General features: G+C 38.3%; 1 protein-coding gene and 2 non-coding genes across 4 annotated transcripts; all 3 read left to right on the top strand.

Moving 5' to 3' along the window:
* The first annotated feature begins 1,344 nt into the window (after positions 1-1,344).
* Positions 1,345-25,165, top strand: pabpc1b (poly A binding protein, cytoplasmic 1 b). Of its 2 annotated transcripts, NM_200882.1 has the most exon segments (15): positions 1,377-2,030; positions 8,274-8,467; positions 8,588-8,703; positions 12,004-12,143; positions 12,226-12,320; positions 12,421-12,558; positions 14,541-14,636; positions 16,652-16,924; positions 17,002-17,092; positions 17,200-17,310; positions 19,514-19,662; positions 19,742-19,826; positions 19,910-20,040; positions 24,573-24,671; positions 24,769-25,165. In NM_200882.1, coding segments are annotated over 14 exon segments (1,905 nt in total). In that variant the 5' UTR covers positions 1,377-1,837; the 3' UTR covers positions 24,666-24,671; positions 24,769-25,165.
* Positions 10,240-10,375, top strand: LOC137488575 (small nucleolar RNA SNORA5). The gene has a single exon (XR_011007652.1). It is a non-coding gene; the product is annotated as a small nucleolar RNA SNORA5 (small nucleolar RNA).
* Positions 15,931-16,066, top strand: LOC137488574 (small nucleolar RNA SNORA5). Its single transcript, XR_011007651.1, has one exon. It is a non-coding gene; the product is annotated as a small nucleolar RNA SNORA5 (small nucleolar RNA).
* Positions 25,166-27,085: the final 1,920 nt, after the last annotated feature.

Below are 27,085 nucleotides of genomic sequence, written 5' to 3'. Positions count from 1 at the left end.
CGATTATCATAGTTTATGTTTCAAATTCATGTAAAAAATTAATTAAAAAATCCAAATAGCATAAAATGTATTGAAATGTAATTGATCTGAATACATTTAATGCCATTTTTGAACATGATACGTTTTTATATAGATATATCCATATACAGTGCTCAGCATAATTGAGTACATTTTGAAAATGAATATTTTTATCCAATACTCAGTGAATATAGGCAATGTATTTTGGTGCATTTAAACAATACAGATTTAGTAAACAGATATATTTATTAAAATAATATTTTAGTCACCAGACAGATTTAGAAACTGAAAGATAATATAATTAAATTCAATTAAAATATTGCAAAATACAAAAAATAAATAAATACAAACTGCAAAATTTCTTCTATTTTTTCTTTATTTTTCCTATTTTTTTGTATTTGATATTGAATATTTTTCTATAACATAAATGTGGGTGCACTAAGTCTGAGGGTAATTTTTAGCATAGAAAAACATTTATTTATTTATTAAACGAGCCCATTCTAATGTACAGGGAGAACATATTTATTATATTGATATATTGACTGATTATATTGATTTGATTATTTAATGTTTAAATTTGATTAGTTAGAAAAGCAAACAAAACATAGCCTATTGTTGTGTAAAAAAATATGTATATTCCCGAAAAAATCACAACCATAAGACAAAATTATTTAACAGCGTCAAGTTATTTAAAAAATGATTATATAATTAATGAACTTCTTTATCTTAGCTCAGGGAACTGCCAGCTACGCTCTTCCAAGTGTTTGCTTTTTAATACACATCGAGTTTGTACAGGGCTGGGTAAAACAGCATTTTTTTTATTGTGCACCTTTGTCATGGAATAATTTGCAAAAAATTATTTCTTAAAACAAAACAAAATTAAATGGGAATTTAAAGACATTACAAAGAGAGCGGTATTGGAAGCATGTAATTGTTTTTGTTGAGAGGACAGATGAAATGTTGTTATGTGGTATTTATAAATCGTTTTACTGCATGGCTGTTGCCTTGGACAGGTTTCTCTTATGCAAAAGAGATTTTAAATCTCAATGAGACTTCTTGGTTAAATAATGGTAAAATAAAAAATAAATAAGAATACACAGTTAAATAACAATTAAATACCAAACTCTTACTTTAACCATGAGCTTCACATCGTCCTATAAATCAACTATTCATTGTATTAAAGCTTATTGGCCAGATCCGCGACCCCTACCACTTTTCACCCAATCACCATCCAAACCGGTGAGAGACTGCGGTTTTCACATGCGCGTGCACGGTGCATGACGTGTCTGCGGGTATATATGTGACGGCTCAGCCCGCCCCTTCTCTCCCGAAACCCCCGGCTGTTAGTGCTGTGTGAGTGCGTGTGTGCTCCGGAGCTTGCCTCGGCACACATTATATAAAAAATAAAAAAATACAAAAAAATTAAAAAACTTTTAAAAACTCCAAAAAATCCTTTTTTTCTTTTTTTTTATAAATATAAATCGGTGAAGTGGGAACCGGAGGCCTTGAAACATCGCAACAGCCCAGAAAGAAAAAAAAATAACGACATTCTGTGAGCTCGCGAAGGCCTAACGTTAGCGGTTTGCTTGATTCGTTTAATATTTCTGCGCGTTTTATTTTATTTGTCCTTAATTTTCGTCATATTAAACGACCAACCGCCTGAACCCCTCCTGCGAAGTCATCTTTTACCCGACGGATGTAAGTTTTAACAATTGGCGTTTTAAAATTAGCTTGACAGACAACTAACGTTATATTCTGACGTGGTTGAAACATAACGTACACGAAATTTAGCGAGTTCACTACTGCGACTGAGGAGAAAATGAACCCCAGCGCTCCTAGTTACCCCATGGCCTCCCTCTATGTCGGGGACCTGCACCAGGACGTGACTGAAGCCATGCTGTACGAGAAGTTCAGTCCGGCCGGTGCCATCCTCTCCATCCGCGTGTGCAGGGATATGATCACTCGCAGGTCGCTCGGTTATGCCTATGTCAACTTCCAGCAGCCTGCAGACGGTGAGTGTCATGTGTGTCGTGCCGTTTACTCCGATGACACGCGTACATCTACAGTTTCAGTTGTGTGCTTGAACATAAATCATAATGCAGTACGACTGTCTGGGTTTCACGATTTCAAGAGTTGTCCATTGATTGATTGTGAATGGGTTGAAGATGAGAATTGCATGCATATACCGCATAGTGTGTTGCATGACAGCTGATCTTGCACGCCTGTCAGTTTTAGGGCGTGGGTTGGGCGGAGAGTGTGCAGCAGAGATACATTCCCGTGAGCTGTCAAACATTTGTGAGGGAACCAGCACGATCTTCACATTGGTCAATTGATTCTGTAGCATATGATGCTTTTTGTTTCTTTGCAGGTGATCTTGTAAGTGTAGATCTCTCATATAACCTTTCAAATTAAGATCAGACGTATTTAAAATGCAATTCAAAGTTATTTAATACATTTGTTGTCCTTGTTATTCAAATACAACGTGCAGGGAGTAAGCTGTGTCTATGCAATGAATGTCTTGCTTTTGTTCTTGGGGGTTAACACTAATAATTTAGTTTAAAAAGAACTTTTATTTCTTTAGATTTTTGTTTTCAAGCATTTTTATTTGGTAAGAATAAAGTATTTTGAGGTATTAGAGTGTCTGCAGGGTCTTAATTTTCAAAAACAAAATTTTAGGCTTTAAAAAATCTTAAATTTGCATAAATATTGTGGTATAGGTCTTAAATAATTTTTAAACGGGTCTTAATTGTAAAAGTTGTCAAAGTAATGCCGACACACACACACACATACACACACACACACACACACACACAYATATATATATATATATATRTRTATATATATATATATATATATATATATATATATATATATATATATATATTTGCAAAGAGATGATTATTTCACAACAGCTGTTTTTACATTTTTACAGCATTCATTCATTTTCTTTTTGGCTTAGTCCCTTTATTAATCTGGGGTCCCCACAGCGGAATGAACTGCCAACTTATCCAGCATATGTTTTATGCAGTGGATGCCCCTCCAGCTGCAACCCATCACAGGGAAACACCTATACACGCTCATTCACACACATACACTACGGACAATTTAGCTTACCCAATTCATCTATTGACCTTATTCTAAAATGCGGAAGTGCGCCTGTTTTCGCGATTGTTTTAGAACTTCTGATTCAGTCGTTTATAGGAGAAATGACTAGGAATAATAAATGGCAGAAAACGGTCAAACTACTTGCTCTACAAACAAATGTTTGCATGACTATACAGACCAAGTAGAATTAAGTAATAAGAAAATATCAGTTTGCAACATCAAACAGCGAAACGAGCAGGTTATAATGGAAGTGAATGAGACCGGAAGTCTCGAGCCAAAAAGATTCAAATGGCTGCGCCCACTCGTCGGCGAAGAATAAGGTGAATACCACATGTCTTTGGACTTGTGGGAGAAACCGGAGGAAACCCACATGAACACGGGGAGAGTAAGGCATAAAAGTGAACTGAATTTAGCACTCACAAGCTGTCTGAGAGGTTGCTTGAGAAAGCTGCCTGTCAGTACTAAATTGCTTTCTTACTTTCGTGCCTATAATGACTTTTCAAAACCTGTCCTGCTTATTCATTGCATTAATCGATATTTCTTTTTTGCTCTATTAATAAGCACTGCACTGATGTACTTGCAGGTATACTGTGTTGAAATCCTCAGTATCAATTGGTCAAAATCACCATCAATGACGTCAAATCACCAGCCCATGGCTGCATTCCATGGACTTTGAAAACCCCAGGTGTAAACTATAAAGCATTCTACTGCGTAAAGTGCTGTATAAATGAGCACGAGGAGGACTTGACAAGCGTGTTAGAGCCAGAACACAACTGGACTGATCTGCAGAAATCAAATGAAGTGACTTTGGTTCCAGTTGGTACTGAAATTTTAAAACCATTCATTTCCCACTTACATTTGAGTGGTATCGAGCTGGATCTTAAATAACAGCACAGAATTACTGCTTTTTCACCAATGACAAATGAATGGACGCTAGGGCTGCACAATTCTGGCTAAAATGAGAATCACGATTTTTTGCTTAAAATCAAGATCACAAATGTCTCACGATTCTGTAGATGTAAAATAAAAGTTCATTTGAGTGGGCTATTATTATTGTTATTTCTCAAACATATGGTAAAACAACACTAATAATATTAGGCCTTTGTGTTGGTCTACTGTTGGTTAAATGATTTTGTATTGGCTTGGAATGGTGGACTTGAACCGATTTTAAATTTGTCCTGGTTGTTAATTCACAGTAAAATAATGGCATCAGATTACAACTATTCATAATTCTAAAGTTGAATTATTATGTTTGAGATATATGCTTGCAATCTGTCATTGACAACATTATTAGATAATTTTTTCACTGGTAAAATGAAAGATTTTTTCATTATCAGATTCCCTCTTGCAATATATTCAATGTTAAATAGGCTAGACTAGTTATACTTACAATGTTAAACATTTATTTACATGTACAACACTTTGTGTTTGCTATGAATGAAAAAAAAACAAAAACGTATCAAATGTTTGCCGTAATCATAACTCTAAAATGCAATATGGTTATTTAAATGACGCGTGCGTTCGTGTCATGGCTGGCGTCACTTTGAGGAAAAAAAACAAGATGCAAATCATTCTTCCCATGCGGCTCTCAAACAATCGCTTTGTGCAACAAACTGAATGTTATTTACAACTTTATTAGCTGTTATTCACATAATTTGCAAGCAACCGTGTGTCCTCTCAGTAGTAAACAAACAAGTGTGTCATTCGCGTGTCATTCACGGCCACAAATACATCATTACATTATAACAGAAATTTAATTTTTGACTGAATTAAACCTTATAAAATACAGTATGTGACTCTGTCAACACTGTTTGGAGGTGTCCATATTGCTGAACAACAAATGTAAAACTTTTTTTTTTTTACTTCGAATAATCGTGCAGCTCTAATATACACTAGAGTGTTTGAAAGCTGTGTCTTTTAGAGGAAGCATCTTAGAGCAGATATATAGATCATGGATCACTGGAACAAATCCCAGTCATATCTATTGAGCAGGTGAAGAATTAGAGGTGGTTAGAGATCCACTAAATAGTGCTGAAAAGCGGTAGCGTTAAATAGACCTTTTTCAAATTTCAGTACCATGTTTAGTACTCTTGACAGTAGGCTTGGGTTTTAATACGATGATATGGTATTCCGCGGGACATAAAAATAGCAACGGTATCAGTTTAAATACCGTTATACCATCATAAAAAACAATGCACTTATATATAGGAGACAAGTTTTAAATATTAAATTATTATTTAATGCCTAAAAAAATGCATATGCTTGATTGTCATCACGGGACAGTGTGGAGGAGAGAGAGAGAGGTGAGGTAAGATGGCGAGTCGCGCACCTAGTGACCTGGGGCCTCATGTACGAAGACTTGCGTGGAAATCTTACTAAAACATTGCGTACGCACAAAGCTGTAAATGTGCGTACGCAGAAAAAAATTCAGGGGCCTCATGTACGAAGACTTGCGTGGAAATCTTACTAAAACATTGCGTACGCACAAAGCTGTAAATGTGCGTACGCAGAAAAAAATTCAGATGTATGAAACACTGCGTACGCCGAATCTCACGCATATTCTTTTGTACATCCGAATGAACGTGAAACTGAGCGCAACATGCACGAGCGCAAAACCCCTCCCTGCCTCCTCCCCCGTATGAATATGCTAATGACTATGCTAATGGAAAAACCCAACGAAAAAGCAACGGCAAAATCAAACAAAAAGAGAAACTTTGAACAGAATGTGAAATGGAGGTGCTGCTTTCGGAGGTAGACCGGAGAAAAGCTGTGTTATTTGCAAGTTTGTTCTCCAGAATTAACAACAAAAGAAAAAAATAGAGTGGGAGAGTTTAGCTGATGCGGTTAACACAGTTGGGTCTGAACATCGCACTGAGTGCATTTAAAAAAGAAATAGTGTGGTTTATATCTGTAAAGTGTTGCAGTACTCTTTGCAGTCTCAGTGGCGCACCTCATAAGAAGCATGTGATCATGTACTGACACATTCTAGCATAAACTCGGCTCGAATCCAGCGTCTGATGAACTCTTTCTTCTTTTTTTCCCCGCTACATATCAGATTTTGCCCACTATTTATCACGAGAAAGACAAGTAGGAATCATCATATTTTATTTGCACATTTATTGAATGGAAATGTTTCTGATTCACGCATGCAAATTCATCTTTAGATAGTGTCTTTATAGCAATGTGCGTGCGGTAGATTGCTCAGATTACATTGGGAAAACAGGCGACCGCTGCAAATTGTGCTTTAATGTTTAGCTGGTCAACTGTATGGTATGGAAATCTTACATACCTACTATATGAACCCGTCTCATACAGCTGCCATTGCAAGGATCAGACACTTTGTAGAGAAGAATTTAACACAACTGCCTCTAGGAGTCGCCAATGGAAATAAAACAGACACGCACAAAAAATGTGCGTACGCCTGCCAGAAAGCTGCCGTGAACCTGCGCACATTCCCACGTTCAGTTCATTGTTAGTAAATCCAAACGTGAGCGATTCTGAGCGTGAAACCTGGCGTACGCAAAGTTTTTGTGCGTACGCAGCGTTGATACATGAGGCCCCTGGTCTCGAAAAAGAATACAACCTCTGCAGTTTGGCAGTATTTTGGGTTTAGATTGAATGAGAAGGTAGACAGGGTAAATACGAACTAGAGGTCTGCATTCCAGCTGCTGTACATAAATAAATTTCAGAAAAAAGTGCGGGAGCGGTCGGTAACTCAAGTGTAATTTGAACGGGAGCGGGCGGTCTAACAATATCGCTCGCGAGTGAGCAAACGAGCAGGCATGCATCCGCGTGTGCGTGTGTGAGAGAGAGAGAGAGCGTGATGCTGTGTGTCGCTTGTTTGGTGCTGTCTGTGTGTGTGTGTGTGTGTGTGTGTGTGTGTGTGTGTGTGTGTGTGTGTGTGTGTGTGTGTGTGTGTGTGTGTGTGTGTGTGTGTGTGTGTGTGTGTGTGTGTGTGCGTGCGTGCGTGTGTGTGTGAGAGAGAGAGAGAGAGAGAGAGCGTGATGCTGTGTGTCGCTTGTTTGGTGCTGTCTGTCTGTCTGTGTGTGTGTGTGTGTGTGTGTGTGTGTGTGTGTGTGTGAGTGTGTGTGTGTGTGTGTGTGTGTGTGTGTGTGTGTGTGTGTGTGTGTGTGCGTGTGTGTGTGAGAGAGAGAGAGAGAGAGAGCGTGATGCTGTGTGTCGCTTGTTTGGTGCTGTCTGTCTGTCTGTGTGTGTGTGTGTGTGTGTGTGTGTGTGTGTGTGTGTGTGTGTGTGTGTGTGTGCGCGTGTGTGTGAGAGAGAGAGAGAGCGTGATGCTGTGTGTCGCTTGTTTGGTGCTGTCTGTCTGTCTGTCTGTCTGTCTGTATGTGTGTGTGTGTGTGTGTGTGTATATGTGTGAATGAGAGAGAGTGTGATGCTGTGCGTCGCTTGTTTGGTGCTGTCTATGTGTGTGTGTGTGTGTGTATGTGTGTGTGTGTATATATGTATGTGAATTAAAGAAAGAGAGCATGATGTGCGTCCCTGCATGGTGCTGTCTATGTGTGTGAATGAGAGAGAGCAAGGTGCTGTGTGTCTATGTGTGTGTGTGTTTATACAGACAGCATGTTATAGGCTGGGTGGTTTTTGGTTTTGCTCTTCTGTTCACGAACACATCATCTCTCCTCCCACCACCCTCACTCCCCCACCCTTAAAATTTAGTCCCGCGCAGATCTCTAATACGAACAAGACAATTTGCAAATTGTGCAATAAACAGGTGACTGCGAACCTATGTACGGTATTCACTTTCTGAATGGTTTAGGCACAAGCCAACAGTTTAGTGATGCTGTCTGAGCCTTACATCATCATTTTTCTTTATTATGCACGGTAATACCGTTGGTAAAATAGGGAGGAGGTTTGACGGTATCAAAATTTGGATACCGCCCAAGCCTACTTGACAACCCTATGAGAAAAAAATCAAATGAAAGTTATGTTGATAAAAATTTGGCAGTCCATAAACTAATCATCTCAAATGTTTGGGGTATGCAGATCATTTACAGCTTTTAAATATTATATTTCAATTGAGATCTATTGATGATGGTAGATGTAAAATCGTTTTATTTGTAGTTTCGCCTGTAGTTTCCTGTTTTAAGCACTTATTTGATTTAGTGTGTTGTTATTGTGTTTGCTTGCAGCTGAACGGGCTCTAGACACAATGAACTTTGATGTCATCAAAGGTAGACCTGTCCGCATTATGTGGTCTCAGCGTGACCCTTCTCTGAGGAAGAGCGGCGTCGGAAACATCTTCATTAAAAATCTGGATAAGTCTATTGACAACAAAGCTCTTTATGACACCTTCTCAGCGTTTGGCAACATCTTGTCATGCAAGGTAAGCCGCATACACAAGGTATTTCGCTGAGTTTTGATGATTACGAATGTTGTAATTTGTGCATGTGTGTTTCTGTTAGTCAGTGTGTGCATGATTTTCTGCCTGATATCCTTTCTTAAGGTGGTTTGTGACGAGAATGGCTCAAAGGGCTACGGCTTTGTGCACTTTGAGACCCAGGAGGCTGCTGAAAGAGCCATTGAGAAAATGAACGGCATGTTGCTGAATGACAGAAAAGTGTAAGTGACGTTTTAGCATTTTCCCAAACTGGAAATTAGGTTGAAGGAAAATTGCTAAAAAAAAAAAACACTTGCCAGCGTACATGAGGAGTGGCTTGATTTACTAACAGATTTGATTCGGAGTTGAAATGTTAGATAAAGTGCTGTGCAAGATTTTGTTTTTCCAGAATATGTCTGCTAATATAACATAACATGACATGTGCTGATGTGAAATTCAGCAACATTCTAAAAATTGAGATTTTTGTGTTTAGTGGATATCGTTATAGTGCCTGTCGATTCAAGTGGTTCTTACTTTAGAGCCAAATGGGTAGAGCTTGACCTTGTTATATTTAGGTATTAATTTATGATGTGGTTGCAACTACAATCTTGACCTATTACTGTATGCCTAGATAGGGGGGAACCTACAGTAGTTGTTGAACTCTGCCTAATGGCTCTTCAGCAAGAGCCATCTCTGTAGATTTGCTAATAAACTGCATTTGATCATTGGTGCATTATGACGTTTTAATAATCAATGGCTGACATGAATATATTGTAGGTCCTTTGTATACATGCAAATTGTGTGTCTGTATACACATTGATGTATTTATAATACAGTAGTAAACTACCCAAGTTTCAAAATGTACCTAAATAACATGCTGCTACAGGTAAGGATCTTATGCATCTAATAGGGATATGGTTGTAAGAAGTGAATGGCAGGGATGACATATTAGAGTAACAACATAGGCCGGTATAAGATTCTGAAGGTATTGTTTGTGATTACTGCTATAAAATGTTCTTTTGAAAAAAAAAAAAAACAAATCTGGGTAAAAAGTAGAGTAGGCGAGGCAGTGGCGCAGTAGGTAGTGCTGTCGCCTCACAGCAAAAAGGTCGCTTGCATGTTCTCCCTGCCTTCGCGTGGGTTTCCTCCGGGTGCTCTGGTTTCCCCCTCAGTCCAAAGACATGCGGTACAGGAGAATTGCTGGATAAGTTGGCGGTTCATTCTGCTGTGGCGACCCCGGATTAATAAAGGGAATAAGCTGACAAGAAAATGAATGAAAAAGTTGAGTTAAAAACAGCAACTTTTTTCTCATTGAACACAATAAATTTTATTTTGATAAGCATTTTCTAATATTTTGGATATTTTAAAACCATTGAACTAAAGCCATTTTTTTATTAGGACAATTGTGAAATACACTTTTGGTCCCCTTCCAATGTTTGCTACTATATATTGTATGGATGGTGAGACATTTTCAAGCTTGAAAATAAGCGTTTGGATTTTGCATTTTAGTTAGGCCTTTAGTCCTGTTGTTAAACCTTGTAATTAGAGTGAAAGTGAGACAAAAATCTTATCAATGAGTACATATGAGTTAATACTTTTGAATAAAGTCATTTCTGTGTAATCAATATAAATAAGTAATTAATTGATTGAATTTACAGAAGAGCTACTATTTCGTGACATTGTTATCACGATATGAGGTTACTTTTTTTGATTGAGGTATTGTGATATGATTCTTGTCATATCATCCAACCTTAATTTAGGTTAGATTCTGACCTCTTTGCAGCCTTGTCAAATTTAGTGTTTACTTCTCAGTAGATCACACTGGCCAAAATGGCTGCCACAGTACATTTTTAGTCCTCGAGCCTCATGATCTTGCCTTGTGGCTATTGTGGATAGAAGTGGCTATATACAGTTGTTAAAATAAGTGCTCATGCAATAGAAGAAAAGCATATAAACAAAGGAATTTCAGAAGATTTTAAATCACAGTTGTCTGACAGTGTTCCTGAAGGGTTTCTAGCTCAGACATATTAGCTTTTTTATTTTTGCTGAAGTATTTGAAAAAATGAGCATGCATGCAAATTGATAAACTGTAACTGTATAAAATACCAATAAAATACGATACCAATACGATAAATACCAATGTAGAACACGATCTTGCTTAGTGAATTTTGGGGATAGAAGTGGCTTTATACAATTGTTGCAGACATCCCAAGTCTCCCGCAAATGCGTTGAGACTCCCGGAACTTCCGGGAGACTTGGGATGTCTGCAACAATTGTATAAAGCCACTTCTATCCCCAGAATTCACTAAGCAACATTGTGTTCTACATTGGTATTTATCGTATTAGTATGATGCCCGCAAACTAATAATAATCTCCCGAAAATCGCGCGTCTCCAACTCGTTCTTTAAATACGTCGCACACCCCTCTCCACCGCATCTCTCCTAGCTCTTCAAATACGTCGCGCGCAACTGACCCCCAACGCTCTTCAGGTACATCGCACACATACACCCCACCGCTCTTCAAATACAATCCATCCCCCCCACCCTTAAAAGATTTTAAGATTGTGTTCTTGAAAGATAACTAGCTTAAACCAAAATTGCTTATTGTCATTAAGGCACTGAGTTTGGAACTAGGGATTGGCGATTAATTGTGATCGAAATCGGCATTCAGTTCCTATAATCGATCTAATCTTTCTAGGTAAATATTTCTCAGTTACTTTCCCTACCGTGTGTAGAGTCACGTGACCCTGCTTTAAGGCTGATTCATACTTATTATATTATGTTTTATACTTATTATAATATTTTGACATTATACTTCTACCAAGCACACACGTACAGTCCAGCGCAGCCCTCGCAAACCTCTCAAAAAATGTAACACGTCACAACAATGCCTAGCCCAAGCTTTGTGGTTAGCCAGTTTGGTAAGGGTGACGAGAGTGGGCGGTGCGGAGAGCCTTGTTTTAGGCAAGATTTCTATAAAGAGAGTACTTTGGATGTTAATGGTATTTTGTCCCTGGGATGAATGTAAATCATATTAAACTAAAATATCATATCTATTATTTGTAATGTAAAATGCTTTATTTTTATTTATTATTATTTATGTATTTTTTGTACTCTTTTGCTGCTTCCTTAAACTACTTGGGACAACTTAATTATTTTATGTTCAATCCACTTAAATTTGTTGAAATAACATGAATGAATTGTGTGGAACCCTTTTTTAGTGCATCGTCTTTTATTGAATTATGAATTTGTTATAATGTAATTAATTTTTATCTATATTATAAATATTGCCATGACAAACAAAACAAACACAACATTTGTTGAATTACATCCACTGTCATGTTGTCCCTTTGCATCGCTTAACTGCCATTTACAACTCCTCTCCTTTGACTTCATAGAATGTTAAAGCATCTGTTAAAATATTTGTTACCCTCACTTCTCAATACTCAAGGATGGCTGCCCATGGCTAATCACAAATATGCTAAAAAATGGTTAAAGTTATAACCATTGAATTAAGAGTGAGCTCCTCCTCTTTGCTATCAGGTTTGTCGGCCGCTTCAAGTCTCGCAAGGAGAGGGAGGCTGAGCTTGGTGCAAGAGCCAAAGAGTTTACCAACGTCTACATTAAAAACTTTGGAGAAGACATGGATGATGACAAACTTAAGGATATCTTCAGCAAATATGGCGAGTTATTTGCATAAGTCTCATGCATTAACTATTTTCATGGTTTATACATTTAAACAAAAACCTTTCCTTGTTTTGTAAGGTAATGCCATGAGCATCCGTGTCATGACTGATGAAAATGGGAAATCCAGAGGCTTCGGGTTTGTGAGTTTTGAAAGGCATGAAGATGCCCAAAGGGTCAGTTCAGCTTTAATTGCAGTCAGACCAACATTTCTGTAGATTTCTTGGAATGAACGTGAAACCGTGTATTGTCAATGACTTTGCGCTCTGGTTACAGGCTGTAGACGAGATGAATGGCAAAGAAATGAATGGAAAGCTCATCTATGTGGGTCGTGCTCAGAAAAAAGTGGAGCGTCAAACTGAGCTCAAGCGCAAATTTGAACAGATGAAGCAAGACCGCATGACACGCTACCAGGTCAGTGAGACTGAGCTTTGAGACTTGAGACTTGTACAGTGGATGCTGGGCATAAAAGTGGCTATATACAATTGTTTTTAGAAGGCATTTATGCAGCTGTCTTAAAGGGTCACGAAACACCAAAACACACATTTTTTGAGCTGTTGACAGTCGTATGTGTCCCACACTGCTAAAAACACTATTAGGACACATATATTTCGCTAAAAAGTGTAAATTGGTTGTTTTTGCGTTATTTCAAGCAAATTTGTGCTTCCGGTTTGAAACTAATTTTTGAAGCTGCGTCAGGGTCATGAGATAATAACATGTATTCCAGCGTGGAGACTGGGCGCCTGTGCCAGAGTGTGCCTAATTACGTCTCAGAGTGTGCTGCATTAATGCATGAGTAAGGCTTGGTTCAAACCAATCAGTGCGCTCTATTGTGCAACTTCATTAATATTCATTACTGTCATAGTGTTAAGACGACAGAGACGCCATGTTGTGTTGGCAAAACAAGCGTGAAGTGTTGCTTTTATAGTTTGCTGCAGTTAAGTTTTGTTTTCATTTTCTCTCTGTGAGAGCTCAGCTGGACTCACGTGTGGAATAATAGTGTACGCGACGCTCGACAACAATAACTTGCGTGTCTAAGGAGGATTATTGTTTACCTGAGAGCTGTTCTCCTCTGCAAACGCTGAGATCCGGATTCGCTTGTAGTCTCCTTTTAATAAAGACGTGGTTCTAGTTGCTGTGGATTGTCCTGTCTCTACAGATTTGGTAAGTGAGCGACCAGTGCTCTTTGTTTATTCAGTTTGTTCGTATCGAACTAACTATTGCACCGAGTGTAAACATGTTAGCACCACTACCAAACTTTAACCTCGTGTAGGATTTTCACCGCATTTTGTGACCGGAATAACACACGCGGCTTTCTGACACTACCTGCCGTGTGCATCTAAGTTTCCTGTAAATGCTAAGGGTTTTTTTCTCTTATTCGCCGTGCGGTATCAAACATTGCATGAAAAATACATGCTTAGAGCAGTTCCTCGAATTAAATATCTTGTTTGTCGCGAGGGCATGAATGAATTCCCTGAATGAAAGAGCGAAACTGCAGTTAAAGTCCACCATTTAATAATTTGGCAAATTAGACTACAGATGTCCATGTAAACACAGTCACTTTCTCCCCTGTGTGTGTGTGTGTGTGTGTGTGTGTGTTTTGACTCTGAAACTCAGGACGTGCCCAAATAGACACTCCCACAACATCCCTCTTTAGTTCCTCTGACACTCCCCCATAAACAGAGCTGGACACGCCCACTTTTCTGACTTTTCCAAAGTAGAGGTGTGAAAACACCCTGCTGAAACAAGTGGGTTTCATGGCCCTTTAAGTTGCTTAACTGGAAATATGAAGTTAAAATTATGTAATGTGTTTTTATCAATGTTGATCTTGCTAGGAAATATCCATAAGCTGCTGATGTGGCAATAAATAAACAAACAGAAGTTGTTTAACTGCATCTGCTAATAAACTCCCTTACAAACAATTACTGCAGTTGTTAACTTCTGAAAAGTGCAGTTTTTTGGACACTGCATTATGTAAGTATATTGCAGTATTACAGTATAACTGAATTACTACAACATAAATAGGTGCAGTACAACTACTGCAATTCAACTGAAGTACTACTACAGTACAATTGCTTCAATAGTACTGAAGTACTACAACTACTATAATGCAAAAAGACGGAGTTTACTTGTTTTTACTCCAGTTTACTGCAACTTATACTGCTGTTGAACTTTATTGTGTTGTATTTGAACTGTGTTTATACTTCATTGTATTGCAATTTTGCAATTGTACTTAATTTTACTGCAGTTATACTACTACTGTATATACTGTTGTTGTACTGCAATTATACTGCAGTTTTACTTCAGTTTACTGCAGTTGTTTTTGTAAGGGCTAAATCACTATTACAAGTGCCTTCATGTAAACAGTTCTGAATGGTGGTTTGTTGTCTTTACAGGGTGTCAATCTCTATGTGAAGAATTTGGATGATGGTATTGACGATGAGCGTCTGCGCAAAGAGTTCTCCCCCTTCGGTACAATCACCAGTGCCAAGGTACAAGCATAAGCCCATGTGATATTCTAGACATGTTGTGTAAGATCGAAACCTCCCCCGGAACCCATATAATATACTATTCTTTTTAAATTAGATCATCTGGGCCAGAGGTCACCAATCTCGGTCCCGGAGGGCCGGTGTCCCTGCAGGATTTAGCTCCAACTTGCCTCAACACACCTGCCTGGATGTTTCAAGTATACCTAGTAAGACCTTGATTAGCTTGTTCAGGTGTGTTTGATCAGGGTTGGAGCTCAAATCTGCAGGACACCGGCCCTCCAGGAATAAGTGACCTCTAATCTAGGCAGTGAATTCTACAGGTTGATGCCAACCTGTAGCTCTTTATTTAATTAAAAGGAGTCAAAGGGATAGTTCACACAAAAATGAAAATTCTTCGTTTCAAGTGGTTTATAAAACTAAGAGTTTTTTTTTATTGTGTTGAACTCTAAAGAGGATATTTTGAATAAAGTTGAAAGCCTGTTACCATTGACTTGCATATTAGGAAAAACAAATACTGTGGATGTCATAGCATTTCAAAATAACGTTTGTGTTTAATGAATGAAAGAAAGTCAAACATGTTTTTAACAAATGAAGGGTGAGTAAATGATTCTTTCTGTTAATTACATGTTTTTTTGTCTATTGCTTTAAGGCTGTTTTTATCCAACTTTAACTAAATATTTTATAATGATCTATGAGATGGTTTATTGCAACTCTGTTTTAGGTTTGAATCCATTCTTACGTATTATCTGACTGGTGAACTGGAATGAAAAGGGTTTCTCAAAAAAAAAAAAGAAACTGAAAACAAATTTTGATTTGTTTTCTCCAAACTGTAGGTTTTATATAGGAACCCTAATATTTTTTATTTTTTTTTTGCTTTTATGATAAATTTACATTAAAGAATGTAAATGTTTGAATAAGCACGTTATATTGTTAGATTGGATTTTCTCCTACGAGTTGTTTATCTAGACTCCAGAATTGCAGGAGTGTGTAAGAGATATGAGAAAGAGAATAAATATATTTGGTGAAGCACTTGAGACAACTTGGCATGCATGCAAAATAATAAACAATAACAGCATATAATACCAATGACTCTGGTTATGCCAGGACAAAACATATTCTTTTGTTTTGTTTTAAAAACAATTCAGAGTAAAACTGATGTTTTTAAAGCATCAAGCTCAGCTCTGATCTTGTTATTAGGATATAAGACTAATATTATAATATAATATACTAATATATTATGACTAATATCGTGCTATGATATTTGTCCAGCCATAATTACGTTGATTTCTGACCTCTTTGCAGCCTTGTCAAATTCAGTGTTTCCTTCTCAGTGGACCGCACTGGCCAAATTGGCTGCAACAGTAAAGTTTTAGTCCTCAAGCCCCCTGATCTTGCATAGTGGACACTGGGGATAGAAGTGGCTATATACAGTTGTAAATATAAGTGCTCATACAATAGACGCATACAATCAAAGGAATTTCTGAAGATTTTAAATCAGCTGTCTGACAGTGTTCCTGAAGGGTTGCAAGCTTATACCATTATAGCTTTTCAATATTTGCTGAAGTATTTGAGTCAAATGAGTTTGGATGCAAATTAATAAACTGTAACCGTATAAAATACCAATGATTTGGGTTATGCAAGGAAAATAAATGTTCTTTTGTTTTAAAAAACATTCCAGAGTAAAACTTATGTTTTGTTAGAAAATACTTTTTCATCTTAGACACATGCTCAGTCATGCTCCATCAAGTTCCTCTATCATGATACTTTAAAAATTACATATCGCTTTGAGTGTAATGTAGCTACTCATGCAAGAAGTTTTAAAGGTCACTACACCAAGTTAATTTTATCTTTATTTGACTTGGTTTGTGTTGTTAAAGCATTTGAAACATTTATTCTTGCAACTTATGAACTTTTTCAAAAACTCCAATTATAATTGCTGAACCTGCAAAAGAGTTTGATGCAGTTCATTATATGCAACAGTCTAAATCCTAATCCCTTTTTTTATTTTTTTGTCACAGGTCATGATGGACGGTGGTCGCAGCAAAGGCTTCGGTTTTGTCTGTTTCTCTTCTCCTGAGGAAGCCACTAAAGCTGTGACTGAGATGAATGGCCGTATTGTGGCCACCAAGCCACTGTATGTGGCTCTTGCTCAGCGTAAAGAGGAACGGCAGGCCCATCTCACCAATCAGTACATGCAGAGGATGGCCAGTGTCCGTGCAGTGCCAAACCCTGTTATCAACCCCTACCAACCTGCACCTCCATCAGGATATTTCATGGCTGCCATTCCACAGGTAAAGCGGTGACCTTTTTGTTCATAGCTCTTCGATTTTAACTGCTACTTATTTGTATTTAATGTCTTGTATCTCAGGCCCAGAACCGAGCTGCATACTACCCTACCAGTCAACTGGCCCAGCTCAGACCAAGCCCCCGCTGGACCACACAAGGCGTCCGGCCTCAACGCAAGTCTATCATTCATTCTAGAATCTTTTATCTACTTTTGAATTCAATATCTCAAGCAAAAAAAGTGCTCATTCATAGTATTGAAGACATTCAATATTGTCTACAGACTTCCAGAACATGCCAGGCACGATGCGCCCCTCTGCCCCCAGACCCCAGACCTTCAGCACCATGCGACCAGCATCCCAGGTGCCCCGCATGATGTCCACTCAGCGTGTGGGTGAGTCATTTTAAAGCCATAGTACTCTTTAACTTATAATTGGTTGCTTAAGCTGAGCAGAGTTGAGCCTGGTCATTAGCTAAATGTGAGACCACCTGGAAAAACTTGGTTGCTTTTAGAGGTGGTGTTTGTGAAGCCAGCAGGGGGCGCTTACTTTGCTGTTAATTGTAGATCCTAATGCCCCACAATAGTTAGAGTAAAGAGTGGGGGTGTGAACCCGCTGCTAATTTTCCTCCATTTGGTCTTCACTATGAGACAAGTTTACATGGATATCAACCTTGGGTTGTGATCTGTACTGAATACGGATCAACCATGATCTGTTTGTTTCCATGTGAACTTACTCAGTGTCCTAAGCATCCCCATTATCTGAAGTGGCTCTATCACTGAGAGAGACCCTCTCATAAATTTGGAAAGTGCTTTAGATGTATGGCAATACACATTAAAAGTGCTATATAAAGTACACTTGCCTTTCACGCACGCACATACAGTGTCTGAGTGATATTGTTAAATCTGTAAATTGTAATTAAGTAAGCTCATTCCCTCATTATAGAAAGTCAAATTTCAGCTAATGCCTAGTTCACACTAAAGGATTTTAAGCCTGATTTGAGCCCGATTTGGAAGCTCGCCGACAGATCGGGCTGTGATCGGGAAGAAATCTGCGGGTGATCGGCGCTCGCCGCTCTTTATGTGTGAACTACTCAACAACGCATCAACGAGGCTCGCTGACGCGTCGCCGACACCTCGCAGACGGAAATCCAACATTCAGCATGCTAAATATTCCAGAGCAGTCGGCCGACTCAACCCCACGTGTGGTCAGATGTAATGACGAGCTGCAGCCAATGAGAGAGCATATCAGCATGAGCTGAATGCCTGTGTGTTCAGGAGCTCAGCAGAAACATCTGTGATTGGTCAGAATGGGCATCGGTGCACTCGCTTCATTCTGCGTCAGCACAGACATGAGAGTAGGCTATATTAACAGTGGAACTAGAATTCTGTAACTATTAGAATTACCATACTGCTCATTCTGACCGTTCTCATATGAAACGCCATATTGTCACAACATATTTACATTCAAAGCTATTATTGAGATATTAAAATTAAGCTTTGAATGTTTGGCATCATATTTAATGACACCATTACCCTAAAAATATAATCTTTTTTTTTGGTAATACAGCCTATAAATATGTAGTTAAAATACAAAACACTTAAAGGTCTTGGCTTTCATTTTCACTTTCAAACAGGAGCTATTTCACAGCACAAAATATGCTGTTTTGAAAGATATCTGAAGTAAATTGATGTTTTTGCCATCAGAACGTTTTTTTTATGTTAGCAGGAAGTTGCCAGGCAAGAAAATGCACACATATTTAAAGTCACAGCGAAAAGTATCAGACATGCATGCAGTCATTTTGACCAATTTGGTAATTTAAGGCAGAAATGCTCAGTTCTTTACTGTTTTGTAATAAAAAAATAACAATGTCAGAAAGAAATACAGATAGTTAGAAAACGGCAGGGTGTTATAAATATGTTAGTTTTATTTCAATTAGTCATACAATTACAAAAATTAAAAACTCTCTGTGTATCTATCCGCTCGAACCTTGCAGATGAGTGATTAATCCGCTGATAAATCAGCTGATTTGACGATGTTTTTAAATGCTTTCTCCAAAGCTTGAAACGCTGTCAGTGATGTAATCAGCACACAAGCAGCCAATAGCCTTCAGCTTTTTCTGACGACTCCTTCCTCAAAATTTCATTGGCTGTGGTTTGGTAGCTTGAATGAGCTCATGGGGAATGAGTTGTTGTCAGATCATGTAGTGTGTGACCCCCCCTTGTGGATCATTCACAGAGTGTTGCGTAGTGTGAACACCACAGAGATTAAAAGACACAAAGTCAAGTCATGTAGTGTGAACAGCACAGCGATCTGCTGATGTTTAAAATCCTGTAGTGTGAACTAGGCTTTAGGTGATCAAAAATGTAACCCCCCCCCCCCCCCCCCCCCCCCCCCCCCACACACACATTCCTTCTCCCCCCAAACTAAATTCAGAATGTGTTATAATTGTTAAACCATTCCAGAGAGGATTGTAGAGATCAAGATATGGTCAAATAGTCTAACATCTCCAGCCACGAGTGCACTAATTTGCAACATTACTTGCTCATGTTCGCATGTCATCACTATGCAAAGATCACATTTTCTGTTTTCTCTCAGCTACTCAGACCATGGGTCCTCGTCCTTCCACTGCAGCCGCTGCAGCTTCTGCTCCACCAGTGCGTGGCGTGCCTCAGTACAAATACGCCCCCAGTGTCCGCAACCCCCAGCAGCACATGAACACACAGCCTCAGGTTACCATGCAGCAGGTAGGACACTCATTTCATCACTTCCCAAATATTTTGAGTAGATTATAAGTTCACTGTATTGCTTTACTCTCATCCTCAGCCTGCCGTGCATGTGCAAGGACAGGAACCGTTGACGGCCTCCATGCTCGCCGCTGCGCCTCCACAGGAACAGAAGCAGATGCTGGGTAAAGATTGTTGAGGATTTGCTGCCTTTGATTGTCCAATCTTTTTTTGTGTGAGGCTAATCTTTTATTTTAACCTTTCACAGGTGAACGCCTCTTCCCACTTATCCAGAATATGCATCCAAGCCTGGCTGGCAAGATCACTGGTATGTTGCTGGAAATCGACAATTCTGAGCTCCTCCATATGCTGGAGTCTCCAGAGTCCCTGCGCTCCAAGGTAAGAATCGCAAATCACACAACCCTTTTTGACTTTTATAAAGATCATCTGTGCAATTTTGTGAAACTAAGTAGTTTTTAAGTGCAGGTTTAACACAAAATGCCTCAAATTATAAAATCACAACAACAAAAAATGCTGTACATGAAATGATACAAACTAGTGATGTGTGGGTTGGGTTGTTTTTCAAACCCGCGGGTCCTGCTTTTATAAAATTATTTCACCCACCCTGCATCACTGTATCTATTTTTACAACCTGCCCCACGAACATTAAATAGATTTTTAAGATTTAAAAATCGTGAATAAATCGAATACACTTCACAGGGTTTCCGCGGGGTCTTGAAAAGTTTTTAAAAGGCTAACATTTAAAAATCTAAATTTAAGGCCTTAAAAAGTCTTAAATTCGCAGTTCTAGGTCTTAAATATTTTTGCAGAGGTCAGATTTTTTTCCGATGTCCATGTAACACTACATCTAATGCTCATTTAAATAATTTTTTTGTTGTTGTTGCAAGGTTTTCGTGGTGTTGTAGTTCTTTATTTTACTAGTCCAATTGTAATTTGCGGCATTACAACTACAAAAAAGGTCAACTTTCAATAGCCAATCTCAGTGCGCGCTGCGAATGTGACGTCATCACTGTGTTTGCAGAAGTTCGCTGTGGGTGCGCGTCACATGATTTCGGCTGGCAGAGTATCACAATATTTCACTGACAAATGTCGTAAGTGCAGTATTACAAGTCGGGAGCACATTCAAGTAATACTAGAGAGCGAACCTCTTTGCTCACACGCCGGTTTCCTCTGTTCGGGGACAAAACTTCTCATGTGCACTCAAAACACTGGCAGCTCACGTGTAAATGGTCTGCTCTAGCTCCGTCGGTGCGGACTCACAATTTTTGTGTCTTGTGTTTCCTCCTCTTTTCGTGCTTTTGCTCTCCAGAGATGCTTCAGCATACTGTAGTATTAAGAATAGTCTTCTTCTTATTATTCTTTTTTGGCCTTAATCCCGTATGGTTGCGGGGTCGGCTCTTTGGAACAAACCATTTTAGACTTGTCCATATGATAACGACTTTTTTTTTTACACATTTTGGCCGGCCTGTCGTCTGGGCCTGTCACCCTCATACACTCATAAACTATGGACAATTTAGCCTACCCGATTCACCTGCCAAATGTTTTTGGACTGTGGGGGAAACCGGAGCACCCAGAGGAAACCGACCGAGCGACCTTCTTGCTTTGAGGCGACAGCACTACCTACTGCACCACTGCTTCGCCCTGTAGTATTAAGAATAGTGAACTGATAAAATGAAATACAGTGTAGTTTTACTACAGTAAAGTGTGGTGAATTCTAGAATAATATACCCTATATTGTAAAAAAAACTACAGAACTGGGTAATTTGTTTATAATACTTTTGTTGTGTTACCATAGCAACTGTAGTATTACCACAACAGATTAATTGAAGTACTTTACTATAGTACTGTTCAAAACACTGTACAGCAGAGACTAGTTCACTTTATTTTAGTTGCCATGATAAAATGGGATTGATAGTGAGATTTATATGAAGAGTGAATAGTACAGTAGGTTTTAATACCTTATCAAGTTTTCCACTATTTTCTATCACTAGTATTTGGTTATAGGTAATAAATAGTGTACTAATATAAATTATATCAAAAAGCATGAAAGGAATAGGGAACAGTGTACTGAGAACACGCAAGAAAATTTGCAGTTTTGTCCACAAACAGAGGAAATCAGTGCACGAGCAAAGAGATTCGCTCGCTTTTAATAAATGAATGTGCTCTTGACCTGTAATACTGTGCTCACGCCGTTTGTCAGTGAAATAACGCCATAGCAGAGCTAATAGATTTTTCTGAGACTCCAGTGAACAGGTCGCACTGCGCCACATTTGATTTGAGTTGAATATGAAACACTTTGAAGAGTTTTTTTCTGAAACAGGTACTTTTGCGCCGACATTTTTATGATCCGTCCATGCTTGATCATAGGGAGAACCAGATGACCAATAATTCTTGTCTAGAATTTGCAACAGCCACGGGATAGTAGGCACACTTTTGTAAAAGTTTAAAAAAAACCTGAGAGATAAGTTTGTTAAAACAAAATAAGAGGCCCAAAAAAACATCCTTAATGATATTAATGATTCTCTTTTTATTTGTCTGATTTTACTGTCTGTTTCTTTTGACTGCCCCCTGTCATTTAAAAAAATATCTCAATGGCAAACGTGTCAAGTATAAAAGCCTTGTTCGTTTTGTGAGGTGTGCGATGCGGCGCCAGGTGAAAGCATAAATCAGCATTAAGATGTTTGTTTGTTTGTTTTTCTGTAGTTCAATGGTGCATCTAACCTGTCTTTAGTACTGTTCAATATAAATAAATTTATTTTACCACTAATTTTGTGATTTTACATTTTCTCTCGCTTGTTTTTGATGTTGCGATATAGGTCTTAAATTTAATACTTAATGGTCTTAAAAAGTCTTAAATTTGACATTATGACATCTGCAGAAACCCTGCTGCAATAAATCAAGCGTGTCCCATGCTGCAAAAGTCAAGCTACATCATTTTGATTTTAACCTAAAACCTAAGCTTTGTGGATGGATGAATTTGGACTGCTTAAAGGGGGCAGGATATGATACGTTTTTAAGTTGACCAACTTTATTAATCCCGCCAGGGGCAGTTAAATTATGGCAGTAGCATCATAATACAACAAACACATAAAGACACAAATCACTTACAGACCATATAAAAAATATATAATCCAGCATGCTTCATAATAACTTCAGAAATAGTTAAAAAAAACAGCATTAAGAAAAAATGTTAGCCTGCTAAAATGTAAGGTTATAAAGCCTTATGACCTTAGGATCAAAGGTGAATTTATGTCTTTAGAAGAGCATTCAATGCTTCTAAACCACCTTTCAGAGGGCAACAATACAAAAAAAGGCTTCAGAGAATGGGAATCATGTCCTATCACACTTGCTAGTCATGTAACTCTGCTAGACTCCGCAGAGGCAAACCAATAGTTTTGAAGCAGGTCTTGAATAAGCTTTGAAGCCAATTTTTGTCTCTAACAGAAAGTGAGAAAAGTAATGCAATAATGGTTTTATCTTGATAAATGTTTTTTTCCACAATGATTGGAGGTCAAAATCAAATTTAATTTGATTGCTTGTGCAGCCTAAGTTGTTTGTTCATTTTCAAATACAACTATATGTATTACCTTACACTGTGTCCTAATTGCTCACAATGTGTCACTCCAATGTACGAAAAAAGTTATCCATGTTAAAAGAAGTTTTTGTCCTAATCATCAATGAGAGTGACATTTTAGAAATGCCTTCTATTTTTGCGACATTGCCTTAGAACAACCGCATATTCCAGTGTTTCTTCTAGGATTTTTTCCAGCTGTGGCGGCTGGCCTATTTACACAGATCTACCAACTACCTGTTGCGTTTTTTTTTAATGACAAATGTCATGAGCGCAGTATTAGAAGTCGAGATCGCATTTATGTAATAGCCTAAGAGCATGCAAATCTCTTTGCTTGCGTGCTGATTTCCTCTGCTCATGCACAAAACTTCTTGCACACCCTCTCAAATATACGCTGCTCAAGCACAGATCTTCTTGTGCCCTCTCAAATAAACGCTGCTGAAGTGCAATTTAGTGCATTTAAGTAGTAAGTATGTCTCCAAAATGTATTAGATTTGCTTGGAATATTTATGAATGTCTCCAATAGACCTACAGAGCAGTATTAATGTGTTTGCTAGCCTCACGCATTAACACCTGTCAGTCAGCCAGGCAGTCAGTCAGTCAGCACGTAACCTTAAAGGGTTAAACAAAACGCACAGCACTACTAAGTTTACAGAAAAGTTTGCACTGTAATTACTCACTTACCTTTTAATATACGTTTTGGTGCCATTATCACCCGCTATTAAAAATAAAACCACAACTGAATGTTTTGAATGAGAAGCTGTAATGTAGCCATGGCGGGATCAATTTTAGCGTGGCGCCCGCCATGGAAGAATGAATGTAGCGGTAGTAACCTTGTATGCTATATGATAATGATCACCTCAGATACAGATTACGTGCTTTATATCAAGTTTAAATGCTACAAATGTGAGTTTAAGGACTATTTTCCATGTCATTTATTGCCATACTATTGAAAGCAGCAGCAAATAGTTCATCTCAGATCATGAAAATAAAATAACTTGCAGACGGTTTGTAAATGAAAGGCAGAACTGTAACTAGGTGCAAACCAACAACATCAGTCACTCAGTAGCCTAATAATTAGTAAAAAGTTAAAGAGGTGTAATGTGTATTAATTGGATTAAAAGCTTTTCAAGTTATCGGGAGTGAAGTGGCTGGTATTTAAATGTTTCTGTCATGTTGCGTCACTTTGGTGCAGACAGACAAATTGCTGGAATCTTAACGTGTCGTGTGTTGTTAGGCTATGGTGTTAAGTGTATGTGCTTTTTTTCAGGTTTTAATATTTAATAAACTGTATGGAAGGAAATGTTTGACAAGGATAAACGTTCTTTTTCTCTGACAGGTCGATGAAGCTGTGGCTGTACTCCAGGCTCACCAGGCTAAAGAAGCCGCTCAGAAAACAGTCACAAACTCTACTGGTGTGCCAAGCGTTTAAGCCAAGGTTAGATGTTCTTCGTTATCTGCAGTGTTTTTTATTGCACGCTTCAAATGTTCACTTTGTTTGGGCAAACTGAGGTCATGATGTCTCTGTTTTGCAGGGTTTGCAACCTTGAATCTTCACTGGGAGGGGAAAAAAAGTAAACATCGAAAAAAATGAAAACACAGAAAACATCGCAAAACATCTAAAACAATATTTAAAAAAGAAACTAGAAGGAGCCAGGTCTAGAGACAAGCATTCTAGGCCTAGTTATGGTATTTTAAAAAAGGAATTAAAAAAAAAAACGAGAAAAACGTAATAAGAAATAAAGTTCGGGGTTTAAAAAAAACTACAGTATAGAGAATAAACAGCCGTAAAGCGTTCCTGCATTGTTTTATTGCTTTTAATTCCTGGCTATGTCACGTTTTTGGAAGGGAGGTGAGAACTGGCAGAACCAGCAATGTGAAGTTATTTTAAATCGAAAATATGCTTGCTCAAATAAAGTTCATTTAAATGCATCGTTGTCTTCTTTTGACTACAGAATGTCTTTCATCAGCGATTTGGAATTCCAACAGCGTCATGTTTTAAAGGGGTAGTTCACCTTAAATCATCCTTTCAAAACCTCTATAGACTTTTATCACATCATAGAGGGTTTTGTGCCACCGTTGAAAGGCTTTCAAGCTAAACCCTGACACTTATCACTAATTCATAAAGAAGTCAAATATTAGTCCATATCAATCAAGCTGGCTAATTTAAGTCATCTGAAGAGACAGCATTAATTTGAATATGGAGACCCGAAAGGGATGTGATGTAGGAGAAAAAAAATGGGTGAAAGAAAATAAAATGGGTGGGAGAAAAAAGTTATAGGTAAACATATTTTTGAGGGTTTTTGCGAAGGGTTTCCCTTGCAAAGATGTTTTGCGTTATCTCGCAAATATGTTTTGCAATCCCTCGCAAAACTGTTGTTCGACAAACACTTCACTTCATACATGTCAACCCTCCTGTTTTTGCCGGGATTGTCCCGTATTTTACTATCATATCCTATTATTAGTTATTTTCTCATTTCTCTCATAGTTTTCATTTTGAAAGCACGCTAAAATGTATATAAAAATGTCTGCATTCCCTTTTTTTTCCATTGAAACTAAGCGTCGATCAGCGCCCATCATATGCAACCTCTGAATCAGTGAATGCATGTATAAGCGCTGACTGACGGACGTGCTCCTAATGATAAACTGATCCCAGATCAGCGTCTGTACACGCCATTTAAAGTGACACCTCTGTTATCAAACACGTGAAAAGCAGCCAATAAATATTTTGTTTTGTTTTGTTTGAGGTTTCACTTACCACTGATATATAATGAAAGCATACTTTAACTGTTTGTGCTCATTTAAGAGGAAATTAGTGCAGGACGTCCGGGCATGTTTACATATTTAGTGTATTTGTCTGTTTAAAAACGCACCCCAGTCCCAAATTGTCCTGCACTTTATCTCCTCTTTGACTTGCTCATACAGCTTATCTGGAAGTCAGTCAGCGCTTATACATGCATTCACTGATTCAGAGGTTGCATATGAGGGCCGCTGATCGACGCTCAGCTTTAATGGAAAGAAAGGGAATTCAAACATTTATTATATTAATTTCAACATGCTTTCAAGATTAAAAATATGAGAAATATGAGAAAATACCTAATAATAGAATATAATGGTAAAATATGGGAGAATCCCGGCAAAAACAGGAGAATTGTCATTTATGAAGTGGTGTTTGTCAAACAACAGTTTTGCGAGATAATGGAAACATCTCTGCAAGGGAACGCAAAAACTTTTAAAAATATGTTTACCTATCACTCATATCATATCAGCATTTTTGATGTCAGCCCATAAGGTTTTCTATTGGGTTTAGATCTGGGCGCTAATCTTGTTGGTCTAGAACAAGGATGCTGCTTGCTTTCTTGTGTGTTTGGGGTGGTCGTCTTGTTGAAACAGGCTTTTCATGGGCCTTACCTCTTCGGCTTAGGGCAGTGGTGCTCAACCCTGCTCCTGGAGATCGACCTTCCAGCAAAGTTCAGCTCAAACCCTGATCAAACACACCTGAACCAATTAATTAGGACCTGAACAGCACTTGATAATTACAGGCAGGTGTGTTTGATATGGCTTGCAACTGAAATCTGCAGGAAGGTCGATCGCCAGGAACAGGGTTGGTCACGCCTGGCTTAGGGCAACATGACCTCTAAGTATTCAGATGTACTCAAATTGATCCATGTTCCCTGGAACGCTATAAATAGACCCAACACTGTAGTAGGAGAACGATCCCCATATCGTGGCACTTGTGGCATAGTGTCTAAGGGATGCAGACAGTTTGTTAAAAGTTTGTTGCTCTGATTTCATGCCCTGGTACACTGTGTGTCTGCTGTCTACATTAGTGTGCCTATGTGTTTTCTGAAT

The sequence above is a fragment of the Danio rerio genome, chromosome 19, assembly GCF_049306965.1.
Source record: "Danio rerio strain Tuebingen ecotype United States chromosome 19, GRCz12tu, whole genome shotgun sequence".
NCBI lineage: Eukaryota > Metazoa > Chordata > Actinopteri > Cypriniformes > Danionidae > Danio > Danio rerio.
Note: the sequence above shows the minus strand (reverse complement) of the source record. Positions and strands in the feature narration are given on the sequence as shown.

Coding starts and splice junctions, on each gene's coding strand:
- pabpc1b (XM_073930651.1), top strand. CDS start 8,427: ATGACACCTTCTCAGCGTTTGGCAACATCTTGTCATGCAAG. Junction 12,321..12,420: donor GGCATGAAGATGCCCAAAGG/GTCAGTTCAGCT, acceptor CTCTGGTTACAG/GCTGTAGACGAGATGAATGG. Junction 17,311..19,513: donor GATGTCCACTCAGCGTGTGG/GTGAGTCATTTT, acceptor GTTTTCTCTCAG/CTACTCAGACCATGGGTCCT.